At 35.3% G+C, this 20,580-nt stretch overlaps 1 protein-coding gene across 1 annotated transcript in view; it reads left to right on the top strand.

The window, feature by feature from the left end:
* GRID2 (glutamate ionotropic receptor delta type subunit 2) overlaps positions 1–20,580 on the top strand; it is a 1,609,032-nt gene that overhangs the window by 1,307,993 nt on the left and 280,459 nt on the right. The window contains exon 12 of the mRNA XM_025290706.3: positions 15,450–15,588. Coding sequence (XP_025146491.1) covers positions 15,450–15,588 — 139 coding nt within the window. The remainder of the gene's footprint in view (positions 1–15,449; positions 15,589–20,580) is intronic.

The raw sequence follows: 20,580 nt of genomic DNA, 5'->3' as shown, positions 1-20,580 counted from the left end.
TGGTCTTTTTTCTTGTCTTTAAGAACCTGTGAGCATGAATCATCTATCCTTACTCCTCTGTGATCTTGACCTTGGCTGATAAAACCCAGTCTTGCTTTCCTAATCATTTCATAAGACTGTAGTGAAGATTAAATAAGAAAATGCTTATAAACTCTTAACACAATGCCTAGGGCATTAGTAAATACTCAACAAATAGAGGCTTTTATTATTTTGTTTCCTGACCTTTGTTTTATAATCTCTTACTTCCTGCTTTTGTCTTGGTTTAATAGGGTTTTTGTTTGTTTTGGTTTGCAGTTTCACCCTGAACCCTTTACTTCCAGACCTCCCTTCCTACTTTGTTACATCCATGGTTTTGTTTTACTGCTTAAGTCCAGGACTATGAACTTATTTCCTGATTTTTTCCATTGCTCATCAATTCAATCCGAGTCCCTTACTCAGTGACTAGATTGAAATTTTACTCATTTTACTCATTTTACATTTGAATTTACTCATTTTCTAGATTGAAAATGCCTTTAGAACTTCCTAAAGAATCTAGAAAACATACCTGAATTGCTCATTTTAAAGAAGAGGAGGAGGAAAAGGAGGAGATATTCTTTAAGTAATATGTTAAACTTCATGTGGAATTCTGAAATGCATTCAGCCTACGTATTCACATTCACAAACACAGAAATACATGAACTGTTCTTTATACACGTTTGCTTATTCAATCAACAGTGTTGAAGAAATTACTGATATGAATTATTTTATGTTCTTCAGTTACAGATCTATGTTACATATTGAAATCTATCTAAATATATAGAGCCCATATACTGAATAAATGTCTATACTTTATCTCAATAAATTTTCTGTAACACCAGCACACCAAAATCTCATCTCAAAATAATATACTAAAAAAAAAAAAGAAAATTTTATTTTTCTTTTCTGCTCCTTAAAATGTCCTCCTAATAATTTAAGCCTAAGAACTCTGGAAAACCGGATAAAGAATTTCAGAATTGAGAAGGCCACTATTATTTCTGAAAGACTGAATTCCTTCTCTATCAAACTGTAAATCTTGCTGTATAGACAATAAATGAGTTATGATTTTAAAATAATCTCCAGTGGTGATTAACGGGTTACTGGGCATAAATGGCATTCTAGAGCTTTAAAATGTATTTTAGATCTGGCTCTCTTACTATCATTAAAACTGATTGAATATGCATTAGCCTTTTCTAACCTTGTGGAAATAATGACACACATACGCATAAAGCCTGGTTTAAGACCCAATCTCAGAAATTCCAGAGGTAATTAAAAGCTTTGCTTGGAGATTCATTTTACTTTTGATTTCTGTTGACAACTGCTGCTTACCTTTTGAACTTAAATGCTTGTGGGATTAGTAAAATGGGTGCAGTTTTCCTCAGAACCACTGATTGATTGAATCCCTGAAAAATGGGGTTGATAATGGCCCTAGAATTTATATAGTGGTTTTATATAGTGACTTAGGCCCTGCTATAATTATTTTAAAACATTAAAAGCTAATGCATCACTGCAGAGTGGCAGGCCTGACTCAACTGCCGTCTAACTTCATGCTCTTTGACAAATGATTCGTTATCCAGACAATGTTGCCTGTCTAAGCGCCTGTCCCGGTCCTCATTTCATTACCAAGACTGTACTGAAATCAGTAGGTGACCAAAAAAATAGTATAAAAACAAAAGTAATCATTTTTGAGACCTCCAGAAAATGGTGTTTGGTATATACTTTAAAATGAATTATTCAAAGAATTATGATATATTCCTTGTTCAAAGCATGCCTTATGTTCCTGGTTGTTTTTTTTGGGGGGGGGGGATGTTTTTCCCTTTTGCTGAGCAGATAGGCAATTGATACATATTGATATATTAAAAATAGGAACAAAGCATCTAAAATATCAATCAAATAATTTGGTAAGCAAAAATAAACTAGAAGTACATGAAGCCAAATATGGTAGATATGAGAAAAACTAAGAGGTGATATATAAATTGATTTTAAAATAATTATTTCATCCCTGAGCCAAACTACCTAAAAGCTTCCTGAAGATTTTGAAGGTTTTATCTGGATATCTTTCACCCTTTTTATATTGAATTACTAAAATCTCACTTTACTTTTGTAATATCAGATTTTAAAATCTCATGTACTATATGTACACTTAAATCTTTTATCAAAATCTTGGACTTATGTTCTTGAGTCTTATAAACAAAACATACTAGCATATCTAAGAACAAACCAGGAGAGAAAAGATGAGACTATTTGGTTTCTCCTCTTTTTATATATATGTATATATATACATATATATGTATATATATATATTTAATAAGACTGCTAAAATGTCACAATGAAACAGATAATAAAAGCATGAATAAAGAGGCTGAAGATACTTCTAGGAGCACCTTTTAAAGTGTGTGTGTGTTTTGTAAAATATAAAAAGCATACAAGTTTTGGGAATTCTGAAAGTCAATGAGGATTTGAGATTGTTTCTCCACAGTTACTGAAATTTAATTTTGATATCAATGTTCTGAAGATGCAAAGTCTTATTTGTATCATTAAGATTCACAAGGTCCTAATGGCAGATATTCAGAAAGGAAAAAGAAAAAGAGATAAGTGAACATATTTTTTTGTCATATGTAAAAATGGCAGGAAATTCAAGGAAAATGTGTGTCTGCTGATCCATTGTGGTTTATGCTAAAACTGCTTTCATTAACCATTAGTACCATAAAATGCTAATCTATGAGTTAGTGGAAAGCTCAACAAACACCCATATATACTACCAAAACTTCCAACTGAACTGGTCAATTTCAAATTTATAGAAGCTCCTTTAGAAAAAGAAATTCTAATTTCAGTGTCATTTCAGAATCATTGAACAATTTACTACAATTTATATATCCTGTGATCATTTTTTCCAATATTATTGAGTACCAAGCAACTGGTGCAGGACGGGGGAAAAGAGCCTTGATTAAATGAGACCTAGAGAAAAGAATTGCAGCAAGGGTTTCTGTGTATCATCACTTGCCACTGTCCATGGAGAAATGAAAGTAAACCAGTTTGTGGTGGGGACGCATGGCAGACACTGTGTGTATTGCTCATCCATGTTCTTAATGTTGCATTTGAGGGAGCTCCTATTTCAGGGAAGCCCTTAACCTCAATTTCCTTGACTATTACTTGAGTTATAACTTGTGTAAAACTAAAATGTAGTCTGCCTTACAAACTGAGAACCTGAAATCTTCTTTTAATTGAAATAGTAACATCTCAAATGTTTTAATTTTGTGGTATTGAATAGGAAATTGGCTTTCAGTTGGCTGCTTTTTATTCCCTAGCTCATTAGAAATAGTGAAAATTTTATAGGAGCTGGAATGGTGAAAACATTATGAAAGTAAAAAGATGCTAAATATTACTTTTAAAGTATAATGTAATTCAATTTAGTTCTGTAAGTCACAGCAATCAGTATTTTGAACTTAAGTTAAAATCAGGATATAAGGTTTATGTGGTATAACCAGCAACCATTTAATTTGATTATAATTAATTTTTGATTTAACACTTTTCTAATGTGTTCATCAGAAATATTCTGCAGTATTGAGTTGTGTAAACTTTAAGTTTCAAACACTATAAGAATATCTCCTATTGGAAGTTCTAATGTTGAAATCAAAATTTTTTTTATTTGATCAGAAGAACATTCTTATTTTGGGTAAGTATGTATAGGTGTCATTTGTCTGTATAAAAGCTATTTATTAATTAAGAAAAAATGAAATATGTTAAAATCTATTATTCAGTTTATATAGAACTCTTTAAAACAGAAGTGTATAGATAATGTTAAAGAGTTGGACAGAAGGAACTACTATTTATAAACAGCTTTACATGTATTATAATTACTGTGAAAATGTAAATAGTAAGTCAGAGAAGTCTTCCTCTGTATGGAAAATTGACATTTTGGTTACATGGTCTCATGCCTTCTAGCTTACTTTTGTTTAGCTGCAAATGGACTTATCTGCCAGTCCAGAACAGTATTTTGTCATTCAACTGAAATGTCAACACTTCAGAAAGACATTAACGGTAGAGGAGGAACACTATCTATCATTATTTGTTCAATAAATATTGTTATAAAAATGTGTTTGAAAATTTTTAACATTTGTATAAGACATAACAAAATTCATTTTTTCACCAAATCACTTGTCCTCATGGATTCCATCCAAAGAAGATGTTTATTACAATGTGGTATATGATGATGTAAAATCCCTACATTTACAAAAATAGGATACTAAAGTAAGCTATAGTGTATCTGACTGGGAAAATGTTCAGCCAGTAAAAATATAATAAGTAAATTACAAAAATATAAGTGTGGCATGACTATTAGCATTAAAAAATTACTTGAGAAAAATTTCCAAAAATATCAAAAATTGCTAAGCTGGTATCCTCTTCAGTATTGGGTTTTGGGATCTGTAAACTATAGATAAGTTCTAAGAACTCATTCAGTTCAGTGTAGTTCAGTTCAGTTGCTCAGTCGTGTCTAACTCTTTGCAACTCCATGAATCACAGCACGCCAGGCCTCCCTGTCCCTCACCAACTCCTGGAGTTTACTCAAACTCATGTGCATAGAGTCGGTGATGCCATCCAGCCATCTCATCCTCTGTCGTTCCCTTCTCCTCCCGCCCCCAACCCCTCCCACTATCAGAGTCTTTTCCAATGAGTCAACTCTTCGTATGAGATGGCCAAAGTACTGGAGTTTCAGCTTTAGCATCATTCCTTCCAAAGAACACCCAGGACTGATCTCCTTTAGAATGAACTGGTTGCTGCTGCTGCTGCTGCTGCTGCTAAGTCGCTTCAGTCGTGTCCGACTCTGTGCGACCCCATAGATGGCAGCCCACCAGGCTCCCCCGTCCCTGGGATTCTCCAGGCAAGAACACTGGAGTGGGTTGCCATTTCCTTCTCCAATGCATGAAAGTGAAAAGTGAAAGTGAAGTCGCTCAGTCGTGTCCGACCCTCAGCGACCCAATGGACTGCAGCCTTCCAGGCTCCTCCATCCGTGGGATTTTCCAGGCAAGAGTACTGGAGTAGGGTACCATTGCCTTCTCCGGAGAATGAACTGGTTAAGTGGCTCCAAATTCCCAGTCAGCAATTTAGACTAGGTTTTCTGCTTTCAGATCTAGAATTGTTTTGTCCATACATATCAAGAAGTACCTTAGTTGGCTGCCTATTCCACATTTTGGAACCCTGGGATAAGCTACCACTATGGGTCTCTGAAGGTCAATACACATCCATTACCATTTGCAACATACCTTGTCAGATTATGGTCATTTCACCTTGTCTCTGATAGCTGAACAGATATCTACACTCTACACTTAGCATGTATCAACCGGTACTCATTCTGATACCAAGAAATCCAGTTTCATTGCAGTATTCCAGTGTCATCTCAGGCCAACAGAGGACAAGCACACAGAACTCTTCAATAATACTTGTGTTCCACCCCATCCTCTGCATTCCTTAATGTCTTTGTGGAGAGAGTGTTCCTCTCACTAATAACCAAGGAGGTAAACAGGTTGTCCAGAACAGATTCATTCTAACATTTCCACCTCCCTGTATCTCTACAGTATAACAGATGTTGTATATAGGTTATCTACAAAATCCTTTCTTTATTGGTTTATCCTTCAATTAGCCAGTCCAATAAACTGTTATCACCATTCCCCAAGTATCAAGTCAGCATATTAAATATCAAATTGCAGATCATTACCATCCATGACAATATATCTGCCCTAATCAATACTTACATTTAGCCTATGTGGTATAAAGCTTTTATTAGCAGGCTTTATATGTCTCTGACTTAGGTATGTTGGAATCTAAGTTGTAGCCTGGAGACAATGAGGAGTGATATTGGTGAGGAGATAACTATGATTCCCTGGGTCCAGTCGCTAAGAGGCATTTATGCTAGATAAAGCTGATTCCCTCAGAAGGGGTGGTTGCTTCCAATATGAAGAAGTTTCAGAGAGATTCGGAAGCTCAAATTTCTTATCAGTGCCCTTGCCTTATCATGAGACCACATTGGGCAGAAGATTCAATTAGTATTTGAAGCACAACTCAGCAACTGAGTACACCATTACAGTCAAGCCTTAATCTTATCCTCAGTCATATCTACCCTGAGACTACATGATTTAAGAGAGCGCTTCAAAGCTGCCATCAACATCTCACATTTTCCATTACTTCTGAATTGGGTATTTATTGCCTTCAATTTCTCCTCTAACATTTATATTATTTGAAGACTCCAGAACAGTTTGCTGAAACCACAATCTTTAAAATCACAGTTATTGCCATAGCCACTTCGTCTCCCAGGACCTTGCATTCCACATGTACTCCATCCTATGCCAACACTGGTACTAACTGAATAATTATAATGTAACCACAAGCTGTGGGTTGCCAGTGTTCCATTTCCCACAAATATACACTACATAGATAAATGAGCAATTGAATCCCAGAATCCCATTATGCACTTATGTTTCATGGGACTTTACATGATACCAGATAGGACATAGATGGTACATTCTGTTTGGGACATTGATGAAAGGTTACTAAAGGAACTCTCTACAGCGATGTAGATGGAGTTTTGAGAAAGTAACAAGGGTTGGTACAGTACCCGCTAGTTACAGAGGGAGCTATTATCACTCATGTTTAAAGGGGCAAAGAAAGGGAATAGTTACTAAAACTAGAAGAGAGAGTTATCTGAAAGGTCTGTCCAAAAGGGCTGTAGTCTTCAGTAATGGGAAGCAGTCATTGCATTTTTGTCTTTACAGATATGTCACTAATTTGATATTCTTTCAAGTTCAATTCTATCATTGTTTACATTATCATTGTTTGCTCTTTTAAAATTTAATTTTCTTTTTAATTGTGTGAAACAGATAACAGCTCCACATTTAAAATTAAATAACAAATCAGTCACAGATTTTGTAATTCAGTTCTTGTTTCTTTTACTCTGCTACCTCCTGCTCTCCATATGTATATAGTTTTTGTTATTTTCCAGTTGCTTTATTCTGAAAATATAAGCACATTTTTCCCTCTTCTTTTTTTTAACCCTAAAGTACACTCTGAAAACTGTTTTGGATGGTGATTTTCTCTGGAAGTTCCTTGAAATTGCTTGAATTTTCTAAACTAGATAGATTTCACAATCATCTTCTGAGACTGAGAATGGGAATATGGAATTTGTGGTATTAGAAGACAGAGAAACTGGAATTCTTATCAAAGAGAGTGGAGAAGAGAAAAAATTAGAGATACCAAGGGAATATTTCATGAAAAGACAGGCACAATAAAGGACAGAAATGGTATGGACCTAACAGAAGCAGAAGATACTAAGAACAGGTGGCAAGATATGCAGAAGAACTGTACAAAAAAGATCTTCACGACCCAGATAATCAGGATGGTGTGATCACTCACCTAGAGCCAAACATCCTGGAATGTGAAGTCAAGTGGGCCTTAGAAAGCATCACTATGAACAAAGCTAGTGGAGGTGATGGAATTCCAGTTGAGCTATTTCAAATCCCGAAAGATGATGCTGTGAAAGTGCTGCACTCAATATGCCAGCAAATTTGGAAAACTCAGCAGTGGCCACAGGACTGGAAAAGGTCAGTTTTCATTCCAATCCCAAAGAAAGGCAATGCCAAAGAATGCTCAAACTACCACACAATTGCACTCATCTTACACATTAGCAAAGTAATGCTCAAAATTCTCCAAGCCAGGCTTCAACAGTACATGAACCATAAACTTCCTGATGTTCCAGCTGGTTTTAGAAAAGGCAGAGGAACCAGAGATCAAATTGCCAACATCCACTGGATCATCAAAAAAGCAAGAGAGTTCCAGAAAAACATCTATTTCTGCTTTATTGACTATGCCAAAGCTTTTGACTGTGTGGATCACAATAAACTGTGGAAAATTCTTCAAGAGATGGCATACCAGACCACCTGGCCTGCCTCCTGTGAAATCTGTATGCAGGTCAGGAAGCAAAAGTTAGAACTAGACATAGAACTACAGACTGGTTCCAAATTGGGAAAGGAGTACATCAAGGCTGTATATTGTCACCCTGTTTATTTAACTTATATGCAGAGTACATCATGAGAAATGCTGGACTGGATGAAGCTCAAGCTGGACTCAGGATTGCCGGAAGAAATAACAATAACCTCAGATATGCAGATGACACCACCCTTATGGCAGAAAGAGAAGAACTCAAGAGCCTCTTGATGAAAGTGAAGGAGGAAAGTGGAAAAAAGTTAGCTTAAAACTTAACATTCAGAAAATTAAGATCATGGCATCTGGTTCCATTACTTCATGGCAAATAGATGGGGAAGCAATGGAAACAGTAACAGACTTTATTTTGGGGGGCTCCAAAATCAGTGTAGATGGTAACTGCAGCCATGAAATTAAAAGATGCTTACACCTTGGAAGGAAATTTATGACCATTCTAGACAGCATATTAAAAAGCAGACACATTACTTTGCTAACAAAGGTCCATCTAGTCAAAGCTGTGGTTTTTTCAGTAGTCATGTGTGGATATGAGGTTAGGACTATAGAAGAAAGCTAAGTGCTGAAGAACTGATGGTTTTGAACTATGGTGTTGGAGAAGACTCTTGAGAGTCCCTTGGACTGCAAGGAGACCCAACCAGTCAATCCTAAAGGAAATCAATCCTGAATATTCATTGGAAGGACTGATGACGAAGCTGAAACTCCAATACTTTAGCCACCTGATGGAAGAACTGACTCATTTGAAAAGACCCTGATGCTAGGAAAGATTGAAGGCAGGAGGAGAAGGGGACCACAGAGGATGAGATGATTGGATGGCATCACTGACTTAATGGACATGAGTTTAAGTAAACTCCGGGAGTTGATAATGGACAAGGAGTCCTGGCGTGCTGCAGTCCATGGGGTCACAAAGAGTCTGACATGACTGAGCAACTGAACTGACCTCAATATGATTGTGCTGCTGCTGCTGCTGCTGCTAAGTCGCTTCAGTCATGTCCTACTCTTCCCAACCCCATGGACTGCAGCCTATCAGGATCCTCCGTCCATGAGATTTTCCAGGCAAGAGTACTGGAGTGGGGTGCCATTGCCTTCTCCGCAATATGACTGTGAGGCTGCATTAAAGACTCACTTAGAGTTTATAGACATGAATTTAAAGTGAGTTGTACAAAACAGAGCAAAGAGAGAGTTGGATTTGACTGGTGTTTGGGCTCTGCTGAAAGGATTTCCCAGGTTGGGCGGTGGTAAAAGAATCTGCCTGCCAGTGCAGGAAGCACAGGTTTGATCCCTGGGTTGGGAAGATCCTCTGGAGTAGGAGGAAATGGCAACCCCCTCCAGTATTCTTGCAGGGAAGATGCAACTGAGCATGAGAGGGTTTCAAAGGAATGGAGGAAAAATGCAATGTTGATCTTAACAAATCACTGGATTTAAGATGGGTAAGAGGGAACTACATATAATAGGATTAGGGTCTCATAGTGAAAATATGGTAGAATAGAATAGATCTTAGATGGAATGGGAATGTCAACTTGATGAGGGGAGGAAACTCAAAAGATAGAAGATGGCATAGGAGCTTGGATTACTTGAAATTGAGATTGTAAAGAGGTCAGAGTTATTGTTAATAAAGGTATTTCTACCAAAATAAATATAAAAGGAGTGCATTTGCATTAAGTAGAAAATAATCATACAAATAATAAAAATAAAATACTATTAAATTCTAATTAGACTCTGTTGCTTGCCAAAGGGATTTTGAGATTTTCATTCCCTTTATGAAAGCAGATTTGAAATTTTAAACAGAATGATTATCACCAAGCTGAGGCTTTGTGCTTGCCATAATAAAAAAAAATACTGAAAGATAATTGTAAATAGAATAATTTCCTTGCCATAACACACTGTAATTTTCTGCTGTCCTTCTCCCCCGCCTCAAACCATACGTTGTAAAGCCTGCACTGTCTTCAGATAGTGGACATAGTAACCTCGCTAACTCCGAACCTTGTGGGTATCTCATGCTCCTCATTACCTCCATTTCCTCCACCAAAAGAAAAAATTGTTAAAGCATTTACAAATCTAGTCACAGGCAGTCTATTTATGAATGCACTTCAAAGAACAGATTAATACATAAATATGATTGACATATCATATGTATTTAGGAGGTGGCTCATTGCCAGTATATCCTTATTCGTATTTTCTAAATTGTGATTTTGTATGCATAAAATATTCTAATATTTACTGACATGCCAATTGACCAGCTTATTTGAACATATTCCATCACCCCTAATATTGGAAAATTTCTATTTGCTATAAGGGTTTTTAGCCATTTTGCTAGTAACCTAATTTCAATAAGGATCCAATTCTGGAAAAAAAAATGTTAATAAGGCAAGATAATAATGAATTTTCTTCTATTTTTTTTCTTGATCATATTTCATAAAAAAAAAATCACAGTCCCAGATTATATAATAAACACTTGAGAGGTTCTTTTTTTTTTTTTTTTTTTTTACTTTGTGAGTTTTTAAACCTTCAAGAAGCTGATTTACCAAGCAATGAAATTGGACAATCTTCAACAATTACTTTTCTGTATTTTCAGGCAAATACAAAAATGCATGTATACTCCCACAGAAAAAGACTTAGAACAACATTTTTTTGCCTTACTCAGGTAAAATTATTAAGTTCCATAATCTTGCCTGAGGGAAAAACATTATTTTACTTCTTTAACAACCTTTATAAGTAAGATAATACATACAGTGGTAAGGTTGATGTAGTTTTTGAGGTGGGAAACCAGTCGCATCAAAATGCAAATCTGTGTAAAGAACATTTCTCTTACTGCAGAAGGGTCACTTTGGAATATACCAATTCCACACACTTCTGCAGAGTGACACTGTAGGGAGACGTCAAACTCACCAAGGGGTTATGGAATCAAAATGCCCAACTCTGGAGTCAGACCCTTTTACACCCTAAAGTGTCAGGAATGACCAGCCTAATTTCTGCCATGCTTTAGCAATGTAAGGTTGTTTTTTTAATTTAGCAGGTAATTTTTTTTTGTTTTTTACCTGTCTTCTAGCCTTCAGAATCTATGAAAATATTTTCTTTTTTCAAATTGTGGACAAAAAAACAGAATAAAGGAAAAAAATTAGTTTTTATTAAACTCACCATTCTCTTTTTAATCTTTTACTTCTTTTAGTTTTTTCTTTAATTGTGAAATACTATGTAAGTACAGAAAGTGCACAAAACTTAAAAGTGCAGCTCAGTGAATTACCAGCAATGGAATCCCAGTATAGCTGCCACCTAGGAAAAGATAGACCAGTACCTGTAACACAACCCCGATTTTCCCATCTCCACCATTAGTCTACAGTTTACCACTCATGAGCCTATCAGCACTGCCATTCATGATGCCTAGTTTTGAACAATTATCATACAGTGTGCATTCTTTTACTCAATATTTAGTTTGTGAAATCCATTCATGGTGTTATAAATGAAATCTGTTCATTTTCATTTCTATATAGTACTATTTCATTGTTCTCTGTATGTGTGTGTGAGAGAGAAAAATTTATATCTTTATAATACCGAGTCTTTGATCAATAAACACAATGTATCTGTCCATTTATTTAACTTTCTTTTATTACACTCAAGAAAGTTTTATAGATTTTCATGTAGAGATCTTCCACATCTTTATTTCTAGATATTTTATATTTTTAGTATTATTGCAAATAGTGCATATTTTTAAATTTCATGTCTTAAGTGTTACTGGTATATGCATGTCTGATTATTTTTGAACGTTGACTCTGTACCATAGTAAACTGATAGCTGACATTAATTTTAGTAAGTCATTTCATATTCTCTTAGATTTTCTATATACATATTCACATCATCTCTAACCCTTAACTTTTATTTCATCCTCTCTAATTCTTTAGTATTTTTTCTTTCTGTATTTTCTTGGCACATTGTACTGTGCTGTTTAGTGCCTACAATTAAATGTTGAATAGAAGTGGTAACAACTCACAGCCTTTAAGATAGGCTTTAAAAATGCTTTCTTTGTTAGTAAGTATGACATTTTCTGTTGGCTTCCTGAAAATACTCTTTGTGAGACTAAGAAAGGTTTTTTTTATTTCCAGTTTGCTGGAGTATTTCTAGGTTTTCAGGATTTTTATGATTAGATGTTAAATTTTATCGGTGCTTTTTATACTTCTACCAAGATGATTATAGGGTTTTACTCCTTTATAGTGCTAATGTAGTGAATTTTAATGATTTACTTTTAGATGCCAAACAACCTTTGCTTTCATTTAATAAACTCATCATGCCTATTTATTTTTGCAATTTTCAGTTTGCTAATTTATGTAAGTCTTTTTTATCTACAATTATATGAAAGATTAGCCTGTCATTCTCTTTACTTGGAATAACCTTTTCAGATTTTGTTTACCAAAGTTGTGTCTTCTTTATAAAATATATGGACTAGTGTCTTGCTTTTTTCTAATCTTAGAAAGAGTTTATGTAAAATTAGACTTAATTATTGCTAAAACATTTGGTAGATTTTTTCCAGAAAGTCTGAAAACAATCTACTAGTCTTGAGTATTTGGATGAGTAGGTTTTAATTGTGGGTTCAAAGTCTTTAATACTTATAAGATCATTGAAATGTTCTATTTCTTTTGGTAGCAATTTTTATACAAATTTGTCCATGTCATCTCAATTTTCGTATTAATTGGCATTGAACTGTGCATATGATCCTCCTCTTTTATCCTTCTAATATCTGCAACATTTCTAACAATATACCCTTTTAATTCCTATTTTTGTGCCTTTACTTATTTTCTTGATCAATCTTTAGAGCTTTTTTTTTCTTGCTATTTTTTAATATTTATTTATTTTTATTGAAGGATAATTTCTTTACAACATTATATTGGTTTCTGCCATACATCCACAGCTTTTTATAAATATTTTCAAAGGACCAAACTTCTGTTGGATCATCCCTCTCTATTGTGTTTATTTAGTTTTATCTAGTTTACTAATTTCTGCTCCTATATTTATTATGTCCCTCCTTCTGTGTTCTTTAGGTTTAACTTGCTTTTCTTTTAACTTCTTGAAATTGATGAGTAGCTCATTGATTTTCAGACTTCTTTTCTTATAGAAGTTGTGAATTTCCCTTCAAAGACAAATCTAGCTGCATCCTGTCAGGTATCAAAATGTGGAGTTTTGGTTTAGAGTATTTTTATTATCACCAACTTCAAAATATTTTTTTACTTCTCTTTTGATTTTTCTCCAACCCATGTCATAATAGAATTGTAATTGTTGATTTCCAAGCATATAAGGGTTTTCTCTTTTTCTTAGTTCCACCCCTATTTGGCAAGCCCTGGGCCTTAATTTTTATAGCCACCTGATTTTGAAGGCTTTCAAAAGCATTGCTCAGCATCTCAGTTTCTTATCTTCTTGTTAAATTGGCATTTATCCCTTAGTAGAAAACAGGCCTAAATACCAGGTCACATTTCTGAACTTCTTCTTCAGAATATTCATCTTCTAATTTTTTACTGCTTCTTTAGCTCTCAAATGCAGTATTTGTTCTTTTTTTTTTTTTTTTTTTAGTTGCTATCAGTAGGAGGATTGTTTTGAATTTTTTCCTAATTACAAATGTTAGGAGTCAAGATTACCATTACTTTTAGTATTTGATTTCTAAGTACAGATATCAAATAAAATGTCATTTTATGTGGACTTCCCAAGAAATTTGAATTTCCAAATTTCAGACTTTATGCCACAGATGAGGAAAGCTCAACAAGTATTCTTTCTTATGTGTGATAAAAACTCAAATCGAGGGTGAAGTCTTCATGGACACAAACCTTCAATTAGCCTTTTCAGTCATGAATTTATTGTTCTACTTTTGTTACATTTATTAACATCTTCCAGTCTTTAGCAATCATCTTGCTCATGTTTTATTATTATTTTTTCAATTAGTCATTTTTCTAGGAAGTCCCCATTTGGTTTAAAAATGAGCATTTTATTTTTCTTTCATCTTTTAAAAGCCAAGTGAATATTTTTGTTGCTTTGGAGAAGAAAGTATCCAAAATGCATCATAACTGCTTTTGAAAAAATGTGTTCCAGATATCAGAGGTTAGCCTATTCTGACTATACTACATCAGGAAAATAGCTCAGGTCATACCCACAGGGTAAGTTTGTACTACACTGAAAATTTAAAGGTATTAATATTACACAGTGAGAATTAGTGGTTGGCATAAAAATCTGCCTCATATGATAATTAATTCAATCTTGTTAAGCAATTCACATATTGATGTACCTAGGCAAATGTAGTATTATATCTCTCTATTTTTACACTTAGCAGAAAACTAATTTATTTTAGAAAGATTATTAGCTTCATATAAAACATGTATTCATTTAGCAAATATTTACCCACCTAATATGAGGCAGAAACTGTTATGTTAGAAACTGTATAATGAGGAAGAGGAGAAAATAAAAATATATAAAATATATGAAAATTTTTGATTTAAAAAAATAGGGTGGCTGAAAGAGTGGGGTTGTGGGAATTATTTTAGATGGAATGACAAGTGTTTGTGAAGAAGTATCATCTGAGCAGGAAGTTAAATAAATTAAAAGGAGAGTCATTTTTAAGTTAAAGAACAGAGAATTCTAGGCATACAAATTGCAAGTACAAAAGCCCTAGGACAGAAATCATTGTGGGCCCTTATAAGAAACTAGAGGAAGGACATTCAGAGAGTGGGAAGAGGTAAGTCAGAAAGTGGATCTGAGATTAGTTCATAAACTTTGATAGAGATTTCAGATTTTCTTTCCTTTTTTTTTTTTTTATTTGAGAGTGATAGGAATCCACTGGAAATTTGGATCAGGAGAATATGATGATTTCGTTTTCACTTTTAAAAAGCATCATGATGATAGACTTAAGAGTGGTAGCTCCTAGAATGTAAACAAGTAAACTGGCTAAGTGGTTCAGTAGCGGCACTAATATATATACACTACTGTGTGAAAAATAGATAGCTGGTGGGAATCTGCTGTATGTCGCAAGGAGCTCAGCTTGGTGTTCTGTGATGACCTAGAAGGGCAGGATGGAAGTGAGAAATGGGAGGCAGGTTCAGGAGGGAGGAGATATATGTATACATATAGCTAATTCACTTCATTGTACAGCGGAAACCAACACAACATTGTAAAGCAATTATCTTCCAATTAAAAAAATTAAATAAACAGCTATAAAAATTGGGGGGAAAAAGCACAGCTAGCTATGCTTTTTCTGGATCCTTGAGATTCTTTGTTTACAAGAATTACTTGATCATTAAAAACTACCAAAAAAAAAAAAGTGGTGAACGTAAGCAAAATACAGAGATCTACACTGATGTTATGTAGAAAGATTCTCATTACTTTAAAGTTAACTTATATTGACTGTGTATGACTTCAGAGTCTCAATAAATACTTGTTGATGTTCTTGTATTCTCTGCTTCCTTCCACAGGTGGAGAAGTCCCATACACAACTCTGGCCACCCGAATGATGATGGGGGCTTGGTGGCTGTTTGCTTTGATTGTCATCTCATCTTACACTGCAAATCTTGCAGCTTTCCTCACCATCACCCGCATTGAAAGCTCCATCCAGTAAGTAGACAAAGATTCCACTTGATGCAAAATATGGGAAGTGACAGAAGAGGCCAGAGCTATTTAAATAAGTATGTGGTGTCTGATAATAAATTTACAACTTCCTTTTGGGTAAAGGCTTAATTTTCTGATGTGCAGACATCATAAATAGTCAAATTCCTGAAAGTACAGTTTTGGTGGAGCACTTTTTATAAAATAAAATTCTGGGTATAATTTGAACGTTGCTTACAACATTTTCTTGGAAGGATAAGACATGTTCAGATTTTTAACCTCTGTAAAATATGACTATGTCTCAGCAGTATTATAAAAAAGAAGGAAAAAGGAGTCATACTAAAATATGTATGTTTATGTGTGTGTGTGTGTATATATAATATATATATATGAAGGTTGACACTCATAGTCTCTGCTTTGAATCTATCCCATTATGCATTGTCTGAGTAGATAGTTAGGTAGACACTAGGAAATTGAGAGATTAAAGACAGGTAGGGAGGGAGGGAAAGAGAGAGAGTGCTGACCAAGAAGTAAAACCACATTCTGTCTCTTCATTGCATTAGAGCTAATACGAATATTACTGCTGCTGTTTTTCCAGCTGCGATGGTGGTACATTGTCATTAACTATCGTGTACTTTTGAATCCTGAAAGCCACCTGAGTCAATCCTGCGTTTCACAAATGGCGTTCCTTGAGCCCTGAGAATCCAAAGGCCTTTGGTTTACTGTGGCCAGTTTCACTCTGTGTGATTTCATGCCATAAAGTCTGGTCAGTGCCACGGTTCAACTTGTGCCTCATAATGCTCTATATCTGGGTTTAAGAAAATGTTTTCTGAAAATGTTTTATTACTCCAAAAACAAAGTAGTTTGAACTTTTCTACAGTTAAAAAACATTTCTTTCCCAACAAAACTGACAGTTTGAAGATTAGAATAATTAGCTTTGTCAAGGAATTCATTGGAGATTTAATCTGTCCTTAAGAGTCAAAATGAGTTCTTCTTGCCTTCAAAAACTATGTAAATGAATTCCATTAGTAGGTACAAAATTATTATAGCACAATACTAAATATAAAATCAAGAATTAATGATCTAAAAAGAAATAGGGTATTTTTTTCAATTGCTTATGGTATATAAATTGAAAACCCCCAAATTAAATTCATGAGTCAGTTATCTAATCCATTTATGAAAATGATGTTTCCAACTTCTCTCATCAAATCTTAGTCTTCAAGTCGTTTTCCTAGTCATTTCTTTGGTGCAGAACCTCCATATCCTTTCAACTTACTACCTTTGTATCATAGCCAGTTCTGTGTGTGACATGTATTGTAAGTGATGCAGAGCGAAGCTTATGGAAAATTTAAACTGGTGACCCCATCATATTCCTATTTTAAGCAATAATGAAAATGATTATAATGTTCCAGCCTAAGAAATCAATGAGTTAGTAAAATTATGCAAGTAAAAAACATTTATTGAGCATTCACAAGATGACAAACTCTTTGCTAGATGTTTGACATGCATTGGCTCATTTAATGCTTTAATGGGTAGAAGCATTAAATACATACTACTTATTAATTAGCCTATTTTGCAACTGAAGTTGAAAAGCTAAATAACTTTCCTCAAATTGTAAATGTAATAAGTGATTGATTAAAGATCAGACCTTAAATCTGCCTCATTCCTGAGTCTATGTTCTAACTGTACCACACTAGTCCCCATCCCATACCCTTGTGCATTTGTATGACCAGTTATTTCTAGGGAACATTATAAAGGCTGTATCATGGCCTTGTTCATTGTTAAGTATAGTAATGTAAATAATGACATTCTTCAAATGCTCGATTTGTTTGAGGAAATAAAGCATCAAAAGTTGGGAGATTTTTGTGTTGGGTCAGTTCTATAGGTGAATATCCCAACATGAGCTAATTACATGTATAACTGATACCTGCCTTTCAGAGTAAGATTGCTTGGCACATCAGTCAATAGAAATTGCACTGAAAGAAACAGTTTTTAAAAATCAAAATGGGGTATTTTAAATCACTAATATACTTCTCATCAACTTTAACATGCTGTATTTTAAGAGTCTGACACTGTTTCCACTGTTTCCCCATCTATTTCCCATGAAGTGATGGGACCAGATGCCATGATCTTCGTTTTCTGAATGTTCAGCTTTAAGCCAACTTTTTCACTCTCCACTTTCACTTTCATCAAGAGGCTTTTTAGTTCCTGTTCACTTTCTGCCGTAAGGGTCGTGTCATCTGCATATCTGAGGTTATTGATATTTCTCCTGGCAATCTTCATTCCAGCTTGTGCTTCTTCCAGTCCAGCATTTCTCATGATGTACTCTGCATATAAGTTAAATAAACAGGGTGACAATATACAGCCTTGATGAACTCCTTTTCCTATTTGGAACCAGTCTGTTGTTCCATGTCCAGTTCTAACTGTTGCTTCCTGACCTGCATACAAATTTCTCAAGAGGCAGGTCAGGTGGTCTGGTATTCCCATCTCTTTCAGAATTTTCCACAGTTTATTGTGATCCACACAGTCAGAGGCTTTGGCATAGTCAATAAAGCAGAAATAGATGTTTTTCTGGAACTCTCTTGCTTTTTCCATGATCCAACAGATGTTGGCAATTTGATCTCTGGTTCCTCTGCCTTTTCTAAAACCAGCTTGAACATCAGGAAGTTCATGGTTCACATATTGCTAAAGCCTGGCTTGAAGAATTTTGAGCATTACTTTACTAGCATGTGAGATGAGTGCAATTGTGCGGTAGTTTGAGCATTCTTTGGCATTGCCTTTCTTTGGGATTGGAATGAAAACTGACCTTTTCCAGTCCTGTGGCCACTGCTGAGTTTTCCCAATTTGTTGGCATATTGAGTGCAGCACTTTCAGAGCATCATCTTTCAGGATTTGGAATAGCTCCACTGGAATTCCATCACATCCACTAGCTTTGTTCGTAGTGATGCTTTCTAAGGCCCACTTGACTTCACATTCCAGGATGTCTGGCTCTAGGTCAGTGATCACACCATCATGATTATATGGGTCATGAAGATCTTTTTTATACAGTTCTTCTGTGTATTCTTGCCATCTCTTCTTAATATCTTCTGCTTCTGTTAGGTCAATACAATTTCTGTCCTTTATCAAGCCCATCTTTGCATGAAATGTTCCCTTGGTATCTCTAATTTTCTTGAAGAGATCTCTAGTCTTTCCCATTCTGTATGTTTTCCTCTATTTCTTTGCATTGATCTCTGAAGAAGGCTTTCTTATCTCTTCTTGCTATTCTTTGGAACTCTGCACTCAGATGTTTATATCTTTCCTTTTCTCCTTTGCTTTTTGCTTCTCTTCTTTTCACAGCTATTTGTAAGGCCTCCCCAGACAGCCATTTTGCTTTTTTGCATTTCTTTTCCATGGGGATGGTCTTGATCCCTGTCTCCTATACAATGTCACAAACCTCATTCCATAGTTCATCAGGCACTCTATCTATCAGATCTAGGCCCTTAAATCTATTTCTTACTTGCACTGTATAATCATAAGGGATTTGATTTAGGTCATACCTGAATGGTCTAGTGGTTTCCCTACTTTCTTCAATTTAAGTCTGAATTTGGCAAAAAGGAGTTCATGGTCTGAGCCACAGTCAGCTCCTGGTCTTGTTTTTGCTAACTGTATAGAGCTTCTCCATCTTTGGCTGCAAAGAATATAATCAATCTGATTTCAGTGTTGACCATCTGGTGATGTCCATGTATAGAGTCTTCTCTTGTGTTATTGGAAGAGAGTGTTTGTTATGACCAGTGCATTTTCTTGGCAAAACTCTATTAGTCTTTGCCCTGCTTCATTCAGATAACAAAGATCATGGCATCCAGTCCCATCACTTCATGGGAAATAGATGGGGAAACAGTGGAACCAGTGTCAGACTTTATTTTTCTGGGCTCCAAAATCACTGCAGATGGTGACTCCAGCCATGAAAATAAAAGACGCTTACTCCTTGGAAGAAAAGTTATGACCAACCTAGATAGCATATTTAAAAGCAGAGACATTACTTTGCCAACAAAGGTCCGTCTAGTCAAGGCTATGGTTTTTCCTGTGGTCATGTATGGATGTGAGAGTTGGACTGTGAAGAAGGCTGAGCACCGAAGAATTGATGCTTTTGAACTGTGGTGTTGGAGAAGACTCTTGAGAGTCCCTTGGACTACAAGGAGATCCAACCAGTCCATTCTGAAGGAGATCAGCCCTGGGATTTCTTTGGAAGGAATGATGCTAAAGCTGAAACTCCAGTACTTTGGCCACCTCATGCGAAGAGTTGACTCATTGGAAAAGACTCTGATGCTGGGAGGGATTGGGGGCAGGAGGAGAAGGGGACAACAGAGGATGAGATGGCTGGATGGCATCACTGACTCGATGGACGTGAGTCTCAGTGAACTCCAGGAGTTGGTGATGGACAGGGAGTTCTGGCATGCTGCGATTCATGGGGTCGCAAAGAATCGGACACGACTGAGCGACTGATCTGATCTGATCTGATTTTAAGAGTACTTAAAGCCGAAAATTTGTGTATCTCAGATTTAACTTTGAAACATTTTAAAATAAGTAGAGAAAGCTTTAGATAACTCATTTGATACAGTGTACAATAATAATCATAAATAATAAAAATTATGGACAATATTCACTGAGAATTTATTATGAATTTATTAAGCATATTAATATACCCCCTTCAGTGTTCAAAATTACCCTAATAATACAATTAGTACTATTATTCCTAGTTTGTAGATGAAAAAACAGCAATTTGGAAGTTAAATGCTCACTAGCACATTGTGAATAATGTCAGAGCCGAAAATCCACCCCATGTTAGTCCAATACCAATTCATGGCTTTACCTACTGAAGTTTTTCTTTATTTTACAGTTTGTCTCTGATGATTATTACAATTTGTTTGCTTGATCCACTGTTTCACTGGGTTTGTAGGCCTCATGGTGTGTGTGTATCTGAGCTATTTGGCCATTACCGACTTTGCTAGCATTTATTTGTAT

The sequence above is a fragment of the Bubalus bubalis genome, chromosome 7 (assembly GCF_019923935.1).
Source record: "Bubalus bubalis isolate 160015118507 breed Murrah chromosome 7, NDDB_SH_1, whole genome shotgun sequence".
Classification (NCBI taxonomy): domain Eukaryota; kingdom Metazoa; phylum Chordata; class Mammalia; order Artiodactyla; family Bovidae; genus Bubalus; species Bubalus bubalis.
This window is presented reverse-complemented; position numbering and strand designations above follow the sequence as displayed.